This window comes from Schistocerca gregaria, chromosome 2 (genome assembly GCF_023897955.1).
Source record: "Schistocerca gregaria isolate iqSchGreg1 chromosome 2, iqSchGreg1.2, whole genome shotgun sequence".
NCBI lineage: Eukaryota > Metazoa > Arthropoda > Insecta > Orthoptera > Acrididae > Schistocerca > Schistocerca gregaria.
Genome location: NC_064921.1, coordinates 482,174,219 through 482,190,610, shown reverse-complemented (window position 1 = coordinate 482,190,610; position 16,392 = coordinate 482,174,219). Strand labels below are relative to the sequence as shown.

At 41.0% G+C, this 16,392-nt stretch overlaps 1 protein-coding gene across 3 annotated transcripts in view; it reads right to left on the bottom strand.

The window, feature by feature from the left end:
* Positions 1–16,110, bottom strand: part of LOC126327318 (uncharacterized) — a 17,555-nt gene extending 1,445 nt beyond the window's left edge. The window contains exons 1-2 of one of the 3 annotated variants that reach the window (XR_007561159.1): positions 15,747–15,859; positions 1–809 (exon numbers count right to left, since the gene is read on the bottom strand). The exon at positions 1–809 is cut by the window's left edge and continues 873 nt beyond it. Coding sequence is in view for 2 of the 3 variants with exons in the window: in XM_049995877.1 (XP_049851834.1) it covers positions 1–809; positions 15,747–15,765 (828 nt within the window). In the remaining variant the exon portion in view is untranslated. Of the gene's footprint in view, positions 810–9,834; positions 9,887–15,746 lie in introns of those variants that run through there. The other 2 variants (XM_049995877.1, XM_049995879.1) reach the window with 2 other exon arrangements.
* Between the last annotated feature and the right edge of the window lie 282 nt (positions 16,111–16,392).

Sequence of the window (16,392 nt, the reverse complement as noted above, 5' to 3'; positions counted from 1 at the left end):
TGTGCTGGCTGCGAACTGCTCGTTGTGAGTGGCGATAGTATTGTTGAAGATGGAGGCTGCCTCTTGCTTCGCACTGGACGAACGAATTTGGCTGGAAGATGCTACTTTCTCACCGACGTGCCTCTTGCGATCCTCCCAACCTTCCGGCCGATGCGCTGATACACAGGAAAAATCTGTGCTTACCTGCTCATCAGCATTAGGCTCTTCCTTGCTCAAATAAGTCAGGAGAGTTTCCAGTCTCCTCTCGTAGCTGTCTCCAGACACACAACCCTTCGCCATTTCAAGTTTCTGGTCTAGATCTCCCGCGCGATTAGTTGAACCAGCTTCTTCCGCTACGTAGTCGAGATGAACATAACTGCCGAACAAGTGTTTTGCTACTGTACGTAAATCACTACTGAGCGTCAGAACCACTTCCAGGCAGCTATTTATCACCGTAATGATGTCCTCTCCGCCGCTATTTCCCTTTATGTCAAGAAGGGCTTTTAAATTACTCTGACCTATTATGTTATCCACTGGCGAAGTAGAACATTCCATACCGTTCTTAGAGTTGTCATCTATGCTGCCATCACCACCTGCAGAGGAAGAAATGAGACTTAGGGTCCCTTCAGAGCACATCTTGAAAGGAGCCTGACGTTTCTGGCGACGCCGACGTAGCCGTCTCGTGGCTAGTAAGTTCTCGCGCTGTGCGTAGAATTGTCTAGCTGCCGTCCCCGTGTTCTTGGATATGGGCGCCAGCTCTGTCGCTGTGTCTCCCTCCATAGGTGCACATGCGGGAGCAGGGTTGGCCGGCGTTCCATTGCCGGTGGAGCCTGCAAAATTTCAGATGTGGTAAAAAAGTCTTGACACTATAAATGGACAAAACACTTATGGTTCAACATTTAGTTTATCAGGGTAGATCAAACGGTCATACCACGCGAAAAGTCACTTTGTAACGGTAATAAGAGTGTAAATTTGTTAACTGGTGTGACCAACATTTTAACCGGAATTTAAATAAATAGAACTGATCAAACTCTCTGCTTTCGGAAACTTTGTGACATATTTTCATCTGCTCCTACTACAACACCAAATACTTAAATTGATTTAAATCACATTTGTTTCCTATTCAGTTGTACTATTCCCAAGAACCAAAGAGATTTAGTTGGATTTATAACAAATCTACTTGATGAAAAATGATGGATTTTGTAAACTAGAGACGTATTTGCTGGAGTGTGACGTACCTGAGATGTATGTTAGGGGCAGAATCACGATATTACTTAAGTCACACCGAAGTGGGTTTACATTGACTCTTCATAGGGTGTGTAACGGAATCTCGTAATAACCTTGTTACAAGTCCTACATGGAGTTCTAGCCTCTCATAATTTATTCATTACATTTATTGAACAATTATCCCTGGAAAAAATGGCGATGGGAAGGATTCGGGTGAGTATGGCTAACAGTTGCCGTCCTTAAAATTTAAAATGACATTTGTTTTCTGGAAATGGAAGACAAAATTTATCATGAATTTGTACAAGGAAGAATCTTGTATACTAATATAAACCCAAGATGAAAATAGTCCTCACTTGATGTATTGCCAAGACTATTACAAACGACAATGTATTGCATCTAGTGTGCTTCTCTACTACGAGAAGGGGGCAAAGAGCCGGTGAAATGTTTAATATTGGTGAACAAGTGGCTAATTGGATGCTGAGCCTCCATATCACAATATTCAAATGTGTATCAATTCCTAAGGGGCCAACTGCTGTCATTGGTCCCTATACTAATGCACTGCTTAATCTTATTGTAAGAACCCGTACACCCATGCCAGAGGACGACTCAAACCTCCGGCGATCAGTGACATAGCGCCTCATACCGCTCGGTCCATCCGCGGCGCCTTGACATCACATAAGGAGGCAAACGCTTTCTACAGATGCCGCCAGTGAAAAACCTCACTTCGAATTTTGGGCGGCTGAAAAATCAACGAACCCTGAAGGACGGAGCTGTGTCACCTCACAACAATACGGCGCAAGGCGGCGTGTGCTGTGACGGCTGCTACTTGTGGTCGGCCGCTGCATTAAGGTAGGCTCCGCCTTGGACACCAGTCGCTGCGAGATTCGGGAAAAACACGAAATTTGTCTGTGGTCGAACAAGTGGGTTCCAAACAATAGCACAGCCGTAACGCCACACTGGCGTGTTCCTGGTCGAAACATGAGGCTTTCGCGAGAAAAATACCTCCAAGGATTGTAAAAATAGCTTGAATCCATCGCTCTGGCCCCTGAGCCCCGACGTCAAAAGAGAAAGCCGCCAGCCAGGGCACAGGACTGTCCACAGTTCCCAGCGACGGGATGATCCCCCACCTCTTGCTACTGTAGGGGTTGGCCGCCTCACAGCCGGAAGCTTCTGCTCCTCTCCTAGGTGAAATGAGCTAAATTACGATATGCATCTTACTCCACAACTATGTACATGCAAAGTAGTTGGCATGACTAACACGATTGCGAAAGGGCAATTAGCAATTTCAGATTTTATAAACGCAAGATAGGCTGGTCTCATGGCCCTTAATTGTCTGAAGAGGCCAGAGCGCCTATAGTCTTTCAGTTTAATCAGGCGTATTTTAGTTTCTCATTTTTTGTTTCGCTTAGATTAGTATGAGCAATGTGAGTGTGAGTGTGTGTGTGTGTGTGTGTGTGTGTGTGTGTGTGTGTGTGTGTGTGTGTGAATTGTTTTGGTCAGTCCTGCCTTTCATGGTCAGTGGTTAGTATGGATGAAATGGCGATAAGCTGAAGGCTGATACATAACCGGTGGGTCACCCAGATTTGGCTTCCCAAATGCTCGAAGTAGGTAAATTACTTTTACATTCAGTGTTAATGTTATACGTAGCACAAGTAACCATAGTCAAGAGCGTCTGCAATAGATGGCGAAATTTTCTGTAGTTATATTAGATGTCATGCAGTTACACTTCCAGAAGCATCTTACTGAATATTTTAAATAATCCATAAACAATACTAAATACTTTCCCAGACACCTGTTTTTCTTTTATAGAAATACACTTTCATGAACTGCTCGTAGTGCTACATCAAATCCTAAACGTACACTTTATTTAGTATTCTCTGATGACTCCCAAAAATAGCTTTAGTTTCGCTTAGAGTAGTAATTCTAATGGTGCATATTTTAACCTTTGCTCCACCAGAGCAGACTTTAGTATTACTCTGATGTTAGGCTAGTATTGCTTGTTACATAGTTGCACCAGACTGTGTTAAACCGAGCCTCTCTCCTTACATGGGCAGTGGTTGGCAGAGAGGCTGAGCTACCGGTAAGCTGGAGCGTTCACTTTGTGTCTGAGGTTTGAACACATTGCTCAGCTCGTGGAACACAGCAAAAATCCCTTGTTCGTGCCCAGTAACAGCATAGCGAAGAGCTTTAAGGTTACAAATGATCTGATTAGCTGAATTACTTTTAAATTCAGTGTTACTGTAACAGCTATACCTACATGTAGCAGGAGACATTGATTTTAGGTTATGAGTTGACTAGCTATCAAAAGACAAAAATTGCGAATATGTTTGTTCGAAGGGCTGATTGAAAAGTTGGGTACCGGCTTCCTTACCCTACCTTCCTCAGCAGCTTTAAAAAATTCCATAAACTTTGGTATGCCAACATATTAGCGGTTTATTTAACATGTAACTCATCCCAGACTGCCATAAGGTCCCCTGACGGAGTCGGTTGCTGTAAATCGCTCCTTCCTATCCAGTCCCAGCTACCCTTTCTCACTCATTCACTCTGACCCGTTGTTTTCTCTTTGTGTATCATTTACTCCTTTGTCACAGTCCCACTCCCCTTCGTTCTATCCTACTACTACAGCTTCGCCTCATTGTCACGGTCTACCTCTTGCTCTCTTATTAATATCTTATTCCTTCTTTCCTACAGGTGCCGTCTCTCGCTCCCTTGCCACTTTTCCTAGCGCTGTTCTGTCTTTGTGAACTATGCTCCACCGCCACAGTGTCAGTGTCTCATTCCCATTACCTCCATCGCTCTTTCAGTATCAACCACTGTCTACTCTCCTGTAATATTTATTGCTTTTCCGTCTTTGTACCACTGCCGCCGTGTTCTCTAAGCAAACAAAACCGCGAATATGGCTCCATGCAAACAATTTTAGGGAATGTGATGAGCAACGTATAATGAAGCTGGTACCCCACTTTTCAATCAGTCTTTTAAATAAATAAGAACATATTCGCGTTTTTGTACTCCGATAGCAGCATTTTCCTGGTGGTTCGCCTCTTGCCACTGTTGCCACAGGGAAAGTAACTCATATGGAAGTAAGGTTAGTCGTCAGTAAAATTTTGAATAGTTTTACGAATGTGAAATTGAAATAACGTGAAACTAATTTTCAACCAAGACCAGAGTTTACGTGCAAAGAAATTTTGAATGTGCTTCAGTACTACAACATCGAGATGCCACCGGAGACTTAGCACTCTTCCCCTTACTACATCACTTTATAAACTACGTTTACGCCTCAAACAAGATTTTACGTGTAGAAGTAGGGTTACTTTCAACCGCTATATCTCGGAACACAAAAAGATATGACTAAAATTTCAAAAGTTGTTAGAGATGGGGATCTTTGGAATATTTCCTAAGAACTTGAGTCATTTGCTACAATCAAGTCCTCGGCTGAGTTTTGGTCCGCTGGGGTGGCGGAAATGAAGCAGAAAGCCTTTTTGCTTATGCCTTGAACCACCCACGAGCTAATGGTGTCTCCTGAAGTCCAAACAAGCCCACTGTAGACCACAGCAAACGAAAAAGAAACCAATTTGCACCATTTTTTTCCATTTGCCTAAACAGGTTGGAAATTTTAATACTCATACTTTTACCTTTTACTGCAGGATACTGAAACCAAGACGGTCCTTCTGTTGGGTATAGAAATGACCCCTAGCCCAAGAGCTATGAGAAATATTTGATCCTACGTTTCGTTGCACCAATAGAACTAAGGTATGAGGAGCGGAGAATCATGTTTATATGCGGAGCGTTTTGAATTATATTAGGTAGCGCAAGCAGTAGCATGCATAGCGGTTTTTTTTTACTTCAGTAACTGAAACGGCTCAAATACCTGTGACTTTTAAAGAATTCGTGACGGTGGGTAGATGTTTCTAGAGGGAGCATGAATGTAACTTCTTGGCATGTTTTCCTAAGTAATTGCGCTACTTGACAGTTTATGTATTTTAAGCTCTTTCACTCCACAGTACATGTCTGAAGACATGGATACATTTACGTGGCAGTATGAGGATAGCATAGCAATATTTGCCACAACGAGTAACTTTTCAGTATTAATTTGCATTTGGTGTGCTTTAAAATCTCTGAAGACAGTAATTGTGCAGTTGTAGTAGAAATAAAGCAATAATTTGACAGTTTCCTGGCTGATTTCAAAAGTTTCTAATATTCGAACGTCCATGTTTGAGGAGAGAGTGTAAACTGTTACGGCAACATCTATACATTCATGTACGATCATGAAAAACATGTGTAACAGTCTTGTGACAGATGACAATAATTGCGATCCCATATCGCTGATTCAGTCAGTTGAATTATGGAATATGCTTTATGTTCACATTAACGCCATCTTGCCAGAACCAGCTCGCTCTTTTCCTCCTTGCGCCCCAATGCGCCGCAGATGAAGGTGCTCAGCTTGCTGTCGATTTCTCTGATTTCCGGCAGGCATTCGATACAGTTTCACAACCGTTCAGTGAACAAAAATGTAAGCTTACCGAATAGCGGACTTTCTTGCAAATAGAACGCAGCACATCATTTTTAACGGATCAAATCCATAGATGTTTACCTAAATTCATAAATACCCGAGGCGTGTTATAGGACCGTTACTATTTCCAATCTATATTCTTGGCCTTTAAAATTAAGTGTTTAACGTGCTGACACACTGTGGGTATCCTCTGATGATGCTGCTGTCCAAAGGAAGTTGGCGAAGCCAGGGTACTTACTGTAGACTGAAGTGCTAGAACATGAGAAAGATGCTTGGCCTATGGGCTGACAGCTGACCCTGAAGGTCAACTTATGTTCTGTGCTTAAATAAGTAAAGATATCCACTCATATTCCACTGCACTGCTGTAACAAGTTAGGGAAAACTAAAGCTACCGAAAAACACCGTACGAAGCGACCTGAAGTTTAACAACATGAAACAAACAGTAGAAAAAACAGATGTTACGTTGACATGCTGAGATTTATCGCAAATATCTTAACTAAAAATAATTGTCCCACAAATATGTAGCTGACAAAACAGTTATTCCATAGAGTTGTCACTTATTTCCGCGTGGTATCGTTCATATAGTGCGAAGGTTAAAGGGATTAACAAGTACCAATGTGATTAAAACAAGAGAAGCATTGTGCAGCAAGAAGTAGTTCGTCGTGGAAATTCCGAGAGCATTCGTTCTAAGGAGAGTCTGATAACGTTCCTTCCTCACACATACGCCTCTGGACAACACAACAGCGATAATGAATAGCTTGGTAGGCAATTCATTTGAAGACAAATCGACGTCTCTAACAAGTGTAGAAAAAAACCTTATGTACAAGGAAAGTAACTTCGAAGAAACCAAGGGTAACTGAAGAAAAACTTCAGTTGATCGATGAAAGAAGAATGTACAGAAACGTTCAATAAAATTCAGGAATACAGGTCACATACGAATGAAACAAATACGAAATGCTAGGGGATAGCTGTATTAAAAATGTGAAGAAAAAGAAAAGTCATCAGGACTGACTCAGTATACAGAAATATAAAATCAACCATCGCTGAAATTAAAAGCAACGATGGTAACATTAAGACAATACACACTGACCACAACCCACACGTGGCTTGGAAGATCATTAAGAGAAAAGTATAAACGAAGTATTAAAAATTTTGTGTGTATTATGCAAAGAAAGGAGTGCCTGGCCCAATCTTTTTAGCACAGTGATGCTATATTCTTGGACTTTCTAGACCAAACCTATATACAGGGTGATTCACGAACATATTCAAATATATTCAAATATTATTCTATAAGTAAAAGTAAAGAAAAAATCTTATATGAACATATGTCGGCAAATTTTTAATTGCGGAGTTGCGGGTAATACGACGTTTTGCCTGAAATTTAGCAACTTCGCTAAAATGAAGCCATCGCAAAACTATAAGAGGTTTAAGAAAAGCACGATTGTCATTTACTTCGTTGTTATTGAACCACTGAATCTAATAAAACATGTCCCAGACGTATCTACAGTAGTTTTTCAGAACACCCACAGAAGCAAAGGTTATACAAGTAAATTTGTTTGCTTTCCATTAAGAACGTAGAAACGTTTGTCATTGTTCGCAACATTTAGTGAGTTGTTTCAGTCGTTTCCTAACCTTGAAACGAGTTTTCAGTGTTGTTCAGCGAAAGAACGTCCTTAACACTGATCTTCCTTCCGGTCTACCATGAATTCACATGTGCTGTGGTTTTAATAAAAGCACATTATTCGACAAAATCATACACTCAATTGACGTTATTACCATCATTTTTCCAAAATTTAATTCTGTACAACTTCTGTTGAAAAATTTGTGCAATAGTGTGGAATTAAAAAAAACAAACTGGGCCAAGTAGTTAATTTTACGAAATTACAACTTTTCTTCTCTGGAAGTTCTGGAAAACTACTGCAGATACGCATCTGGGGCATGTTTTATTAGATTCACCCGTTCAATAACAACGAAGTAAATGGAAATCGTGCTTTAACCTCTTAAGGTTTTGCGATGGCTTCATATTAGCGAAGATGCTAAATTTCAGGCAAAATGTTTTGTTAGCCGTGACTCCGTAACTAAACATTTGCGGACCTATGTTTACATGAACTTTTTCCTTTAGTTTTACTTGTAGAACAACAAAATATTTACATTCCTTCGTAAATAACCCTGTATATGTATGTGGGTGTAGCAGCTAAGAGATTCCTGTGTCTTTCTCAGAACCAAATCCTGAAGTTGTACTTATTTGTGAAGTTATGTTAGGGAACAGCAGAAAGTAGGCCAAATTTGGTTTTTATTAGACAAACCACTTAATGAACTTTGTACAGAAAGGTCCTAGATTTAGCATTCTTCCATTTTCAGTGCTGATCTTCCTAATAGCAAAAAACTCTTAGGAAAAGGAACTAAGTCTAATTTCCATATCCATTGGTCATGTATCACCGTCAAATCCTTTGAAGGAGGTAACGGGACAGTTGTGGAAAGTAGGACGTTTATGAAGTGTATACTATATGCACAATTCCCTGTATAATAACTTTGATTCCATCAGAACCATTGTACACAGCTACTGTAGATTGAAAGAAACAGATACACAGCTGTCAGTCGCCATCCCATTAGTTTTTGTTAATACAAATCTAGATTTCGGCTATAAATAGCCATCTTCAGTACATTTTCGTTGCTATTGAAGACGAAGCAGTTCATGTCACCGTATGTTCTTACAGGTGTAAAGGCAGGAGGACACTGTCCTGCGTTAACACCTTAAAAAATGGTTCATATGACTGAGCACTATGGGACTTAACATCTATGGTAATCAGTCCCCTAGAACTAAGAACTACTTAAACCTAACGAGCCTAAGGACATCACACCCAGCCATCACGAGGCAGAGAAAATCCATGACGCCGCCGGGAATCGAACCCGGGAACCCGGGCGTGGGAAGCGAGAACGCTACCGCACGACCACGAGATGCGGGCACACCTTAGAAGCATGTAGTGACATCTGCCGCCAGTCTTGAGTTGTAACGAAAATGCACAGAAGATGCCTATAGCCGAAGTGTAGATTTGCAACAGTAATAAAACCTAATTGGATTGCGACTAACTGCTGTGCGCCTCTCCTTCCGTATAATAGTGTTGTACGTGGCTCTTTCCTGAACAGGACTGTTTGTTCTGTTGAGGTGTAATTTTATACCATGATACACTTCCGCGCAATGTTGTGCTATGCACGCACATTCTCCAAAATTTTCCCCTAAATTAGGCCACATTTTTATTACAAGCTTTTTTGCCAGGAGTTCCCTCTGACAGTGTGAATCTTATCTCTTCCTCACTTTGGGCTTCACGCTTCGGTTTCCAAGACAGCAGAGCGTAGAATCCTAATTGTACAAAACAAGTGTGACAAGTTACGTATGTCTCTGCTACACGGAAAATTTAAAACATTCCTCACTCATTTAAGTGAGTGTCATCAATGATTTATCAGGAATGGTAATCCATTCTCTCGCCAATTTGACCAGCAGCTTCCTTCCATCATAAATAGTTTGAACGAGGAAAAAGTGGTTGACAAGTGTGGCAATGTGTGCCAACGACTTAATTTAGCAGAATGTAGGCTTTCTAAGCTTAGGGCTAACATTGACAAATAGGGAAATCATCGCCAAGTTGAAATTGAAGGCCACATGCTGATGTGTTTGAAGACGTTAATATTGAAACGTCCCCCTAGAAAAAAAAATGTATGAAGGACAGTGCTGGAAAACCTCTACGTTATTTGATTCTCAAACAGCTGAGCAAAACTGAACGTAACCAGACATTTCTCTCTTATTCTGATCACTAAACTGACAATATTTTTAGCGCAACGCAATCCAACTTTCAATAATCCCTACAAAAGAATGGCCCTGACTAACAACCTATACCTTTCTTGAATCACTTACCCCACAAAAATCTTCGTTACTCTAATTACTGCAATACAGTGAGCGTCAATACTGCCAGCTAAATAAATGATTCTAACTACTGAATTCACTAGCTACTGATAGGTATAGTTAGTAAATAGAGATTGTGATAGAGAAGAAATAATATATTTACCTTAATAGTGTTCAAAAGTCAATATATATATATAAAGTTCATGACATGCAGTCTTACAAATTTACTGCCTCTGATGGACACGTCCAGATCATCCGCTCTCAAAACTCTGCCATCTGTCTCCCCACATCCACCACCGCTGGCGGCTCATCTTCAACTGCGCAACGCTACGCGCTGTTCACATCCAACTGCCCAACACTACAATAGCGAATATTACAACAATGCCAACCAGTCACAGACTGCACACAGCACAATCAGTGATTTTCATACAGAGCGCTACGTGGCGTTACCAATATAAAAACCTAAACAGCCTACTTACAATATGAAAGGAAAGCACGTCCAGACATGTACTTTTGACATTATAATATGAAAAACGAAGCTTTTGTTTGCTAAAATGCATTTGGAAAATTCAGAATTATCTATGTTGGTCACTTACAATGAATTCAACTAATCCGCAATATACGTCCTGAAAAAGAAACTTGTGTATATCATTTAGCTGGGACACACAAAGGTTACAGAAACTGTACGTTCAGAACCTTAGTTTACTTGGCGCTGCAGTATAAAATACGTCTTCAGGTTCTCAAGTGCAAATTATTGTAATGGTTCTACCCACTGCAGAAACCGTTAGAGGTCACTTGATGGTTCGAATTGAGAAGAGCCTATATTATTCGAATGAGAATGAAGTTGCAAACAGAACCGTTCGTACCAGGCTAAATACGTAAGCCCGCAATACGCCGAAACGGTACATCGTCTTGTGTCACTAGTATTTTCAACACCTTCCCAGCCCTTCTCATAACTCTGTAACAAGTGTACAAAATTAATTGCTTTGCAGCGTAGCACAGCCGGAAGACGTAGGCAAGTAAGGCTGTTGTAGGCTAACTTGGGTTGGGCGTAGCTTTGTTTGGATGGGACAACGCAGCGTTAACGTCCAACTAGTAGCGTTTGGCAGCTTACCTGCCTGCGTAACAGGCATGCATAGGCAGATTGAAAGCGGCACGTCTAACCACTGGTACTTACCCCTACAGTATACCGTGTCATCCTAAACTGACATATTAAACGTATCTTTTGATTCAGTTGACAGCTCTACACGCTTTCATAGTTAAGAGGCTACCTTCTCCATGTTAATGTGTCATGTAGCGAGCAGGTAACTTAGGAACTCATGTGGAACAGTGAAAAATCAATTATCTAATAGCTGTACCGGGACACTTGTGTACGCTAAGGTGGCGTCTTACTTATCCAGCACTGAACTGGCTACTCATCTGCATCACGGTCCGTTTAAAGAGGTGAAAGTCTACGCACCCCGTGTCTACATCGACAACAGCAGCCGCAAAAAGCCGCGTGTGATTTTACTCTAATCAGAGAACGCCAGGTCGATCATGGAGTAACACGGTAAGTGGAGAACCCCAAACATACATTACAGCCGTCGAAGAGTACCTCTTCCTTCCAGATACGATCACCTAACGATCAAATTAGTCAAGGTGTGTTAGTCTGGCTTTTTCACATCGAAAAGAATAATCAACTCGCACCTGGCACCGAAAAGTCCTTGGATTCAGCGATTCTCATCAGCCGCTGTACAGTATCGCCAGATTGGTGGCATCAGGGCGCCTAGCCACTGTGTGCACTTCAACGAGGAGCTCTGCACCAAACACTAAAGGTAATCCGCTCTGTCATCAGGTTTTCAAAAACTTGCACCCAGCACTCTGCAAACATGGGCAGGTCGGACCCGGTACTATTTCTACGCGTAGCTACACCCTATGTATCATCGACTACCTAATCAACAGCGCGAAATCGTTTAATTAGTCTATTATACTCAATCAGCTGACCGCTCAAACTGATCTTTACATTTGCTGATAACACCAATTGTCACATCGACATTCTGTACCTTAAACGTGTATTTCCTATCAGTACTACATCTCAGCAGCCAAAAACTAACACTACACAAAGACATATATTCTGGCTCCTCATGTAACGCTTACTCACAATAAGTTTCTGCAACATGAAAACCTGAAATGGAACGCTGCCGGAAACTTGAGTTGAAAGAACCGTATCAATTGTCCGTGTAATTTCGATATCCCAGTGAATTATAGTTTCGTGGCAATCAGGAAACGACGACATCTATTTTCACATTCATACTGTGCAATACAACATGAGGTGCATGGTGGAGGGTACCTTGCACAACGGGACAAACATCCATGTTAGATTCCCCACAATCCTGTTCTAACACGCCCGGGATTACAAATGGGGTTGGGGGTACTTTAAACTGTTGTCTCCACTTCTGCTTTTCTTGACCGTGCGGCCTGTCCACACCACGTATCTGATAATCCCGCGGCGGTCGTATTGTCCTGCTCCACACTGCTGTTCTCTTGCCTGAAATTCTCTATCGAAATATGCAAGCGGGGTTAGGGGAGCCACTCAACGTTGAAACAACACTGTCCTTTGTCTGGTATGATTATATTCTGAGACGATATAGAACCCACAGGTTGCACTGATCACACTCTAAATCGTAAATGTTTATCACAATTAACAATCTTGATGATTAACAGTCCAAAATATCATTCGGACGAGCTTACGCGTAACCGACACGACACAGGTGATTGTTGTTGATGCGGAAGCCGACTGATCGAACGAAAGTTATTACGCTCGTCACACATACAGATATCCGGTAATAGTCCTTGTCACTAGTAATGATATAACACTGTTCGTGAAGTTTGTTTTTCAGTTCTCATTTCTACGAGCGGGCGCGTAACCGTCGCGGCGCGGCTGATTGTTGATAATGTGGAAAAGCGATGAGCGAACGCACGTTCTCACGCTCGCTACAAGACACTGGCACTTGGTTGCACTCCTTTATGGTAACTAATTTTTGCTGACTCACATTAGTTCATTCTTGGAGAACACGGCGCGGAAGATCGATGGTGTGCAACACGCAACGAGAGGATACATAAATACGTTATTGACGGCACTGCTCATTTTCAATCACTTCTTGACGCACTTTCCTCTGAATCATTTCCATAATTCATCGCTTTACTGTAATAGCCCTTGTAGCAACACGTTAACTTTCATGCCAAACAATGCCTCTCGCACGCAGAGTTACAACACAACGTAAGTTTCGTGTCCCGTGCTCGACTCTAGACGCGACTGCCCGCTAAGATACTCAACTAAGCCAGCGATTTTACAATACCCTTACACTGTGCCAGTACCCAACAATTTACCGAAATATCTTTAACAATGGTAATTAGATCAATAGTCTTTACAAGTTCGACCACTACCACGACGTCCGCCGACCCTCCTTCCACATTAATTTATTCCCTTTAAGTCCTGTAAGATCGATATTCCAGTGAAATCTGCAGACGTGATCACAAAAATCACATTGTTCCACTACTCGTTTGCTTTTCAGAAACCGAATGAAGATTTGTCATTATCCCAGCAACAGCCCGATATTTCCGTTCCTCGCTAATGGATAACTACCAACCTAATATTTAACTACATAAAATCCCATGCCAGGCGACAGCCATTTCAACTACTGTAACGCTTTCAAAATGTACAACCATTCCACTTCCTCCTTAGGTGGCGAAAGGAACACACTAGAGACAAGAAAGATCGACTGTGTGGCTGTAAGAATGGCGCAATTACTCAGACGTACACCTGAAAGGCATTTATTTGCCGAGACAAATTCTCTCGACAACGAGGGACTACAGTAAATTGTAAAAGAAACTTTGAAACTTATTTCGTCATTTCCAACTTATCCTGTAAAAAAGGTGATATGTTTGTATCATGTCACATCAAAGTGAATATCCTTTTACAAGGTCACTAAAATGACCACTGACTGCGATCGACTAAGACGTGTAAACTTCTGTAACCTATAAAACCAATAACGGAATAATTTCACTGGACTCTGCATAGGCAGTCAGAGTTATTTGTTGCTGTGATTGTTTACTCAAGTTAGTCAACTACACTTAAATTGTATAATATGTAAAACTTTATTTTATGCTCTCTTCTTAGCCGCCTCGATTTTACTGTGGCACTAATTTTTACGTAACAGCCTAAATACTCGGCCAGCTTTTTGCACTGAGACTGACAGTACAAACATTTAAATTGCCCAGTCCTTGACAATTAGGTCAGCATGTTGACTTGAGCGTACCGAACTCGAGTCAGTTTGTGCAACATATTCCAGGTGAATATGCTTTTCGATAGGTTAAAAACAAATCCTTTGTGAAATCCATGAAAATTCTGAGTAACCATTCATTTGGTCGTATAACGTTAAGCTCGAATTGAATTTCAGTGAATTGCAATAGTGGCAGTTGAAACGGGGAAAACTCGACTCGCAGTTTACGCAATACATTTCACACGGTCAAATGATTGGCACCTGCTGACTGCAGACTATAGCATGTATGACATATGAAGAGCTATCTTTGGATATGATAGCATATGAGATGGAGAAACATTAGCTGAACAAGCTCAACTGCATGTCACATGAAAGAATTTTGTTGGAAATAAAAGTCCTAACACCTATATTCAATGTAACAAATTTTAATTTTTCTTCCAAAAACTGTCTAAAAATGAAGATGTCTGCTTCTGGAAAGAAACTACCAGTCATTAGCTGAATACACAAATGAGACTAAAAAAATATTTAACGCTTCAGATTCAATCGGTGCCACTTACCAGTCAACTACAACACTCCGTAAAAAGTGTAGGGACCATGAAGTCAATAGCGTGTACCATATTCAGACATGCAATAAACGAGCAGGTGCTTTCTGTACTGTTTGGAACATTATTGAATCTGAGTATCAGACCACAGTGATAAAATAGGCGTTCTCAGTGAGTACTTACAGTAAATATTACAGAATGTGCAGTTTGTGGTGAATTATTAGCATCGTCGACTCACCACCAAACTTAGACCTAACGTAACAGATCTAGGACTGTTGCAGTATGTGATAGTGCTCATAGAGGTATAGTAGTACAGACGGTAACGTCACTATTTGCAGAAGACAGTTCGCGAAGTTCAAGTCATCCTAATTATTTCAGAAATAATGTATATTCAAACCAAAAATTTCATACTACACATAGAACCGATTTGTTACTCTTCAAGACTAAAGTGAACCAACGCACGTTTTTTCTTTAAACGTTCTCCAACAACTAACGAAGCGTTTTATGCTAGTGTCTTCGGTAGAGGCTGTCCTGGTGGAGGTGTTGAACTGAGTTTCATGGTTACTTTTTGAATTCTTCCCATGTTACTGTTAAAAAGTCTAAGCGTTTCAGTGAAACAGACTCCTGCGATTAAATTTTGGAAACAAGGCTGGTAGTGTAAGCCGAACAAACCCAAATTTAGTAACCGACCTGCATCCGATTCCTGCGAAACCGTCCTAGCCAATCTCGGTATGGTTCCTTTTGATAGTCACGTCGGATTTTCTTTTTCATATTCCTTCAGCTCAATGCAGAGCACGATTCAAACGAGGCGGTAATCGTTGACTTTAAATCCATCGCTTATTTCAAATTTTGTTTCAAATACCGTGATACACGGAAAAATATCGACTTCGCACTTAATTTATATTTAAATTTGGCGTTCTATTATCCATGAAAATTTCTGTGGTGCAGAAATGCATGTACAAGAGAAATATTACATTTAAACTTTCAAAAGAGTTTTCATCTGTCATTTATTGTAAGGCAGGACTGAAGCTTGACCTGTGCTTTCATTTATTAGATGCACAAAACAAATGACAAGGCCTTACGGCACTCATATCCTTACCAGGTTTCTAACCACTACAATCTAATACGAGCGTGTCATGAATCAGGTATCTCCACAAAATGTCTGTCATCTTTACTGAAACAGATTTAAATACGTGTATCTGCGAGTAACGTTCATTAGAGCGGGAGTTGTAAACTCAGAACGTGATTATGCTTAGGAGGCAATATGCGCCTTCTAAGGGTAGCAAACTATTGCAATACACAACTCGCTCTATTGAAAAAGTTTTTACCTGTCGGCCTCAGCGACATCACGAAACTGATTCAACAACTGAACTGGTAATTGCTTGCGCTCACGAGCAAATGGTGTTTCCTCCAAAGTCGAGTTCATGCACCACCCGCGCACCCTTACGGCTGACTCCCGGACTAATATCTGAATCCTTCCCAGAGGGCTCCACACACGCACCAGTCGACCGACCGACAAATTGGATGTAGACGTTCTGGCAACCGAACGACCGATTTTAATTTTTTATGTAGAGCGGTCGGTTGGGTATGGCCAACCTGCAGCGGAACCCTTCCAGTACTGTAGTGAAATGAAGGTAATGACAACAACAAACTAAAACTGCTTTTAGACCTAATTTCCGAGAGAACAACTGTCACTTCACATATGTTTACATTTTACAGATCTGGATAAAAGATACTGACACTATTGCAAAGATTCTGGAACATGATTGGGTGTAACTTGTTTTCATTACAGGTGGAACCTATATCCAGCAATTGTATCTGCAAGCATGGCTACGAAGAGCAGTAAAAATCAAATAATGATTTCTGCAGCAACGTATATTCGATTAAATGTGCTTTTAATTAACTTCTTATCTTATTTTATCTAAGGTTATATCGGCAAATAATTTATACGTTCAAATGACTTCAATTCAGAAA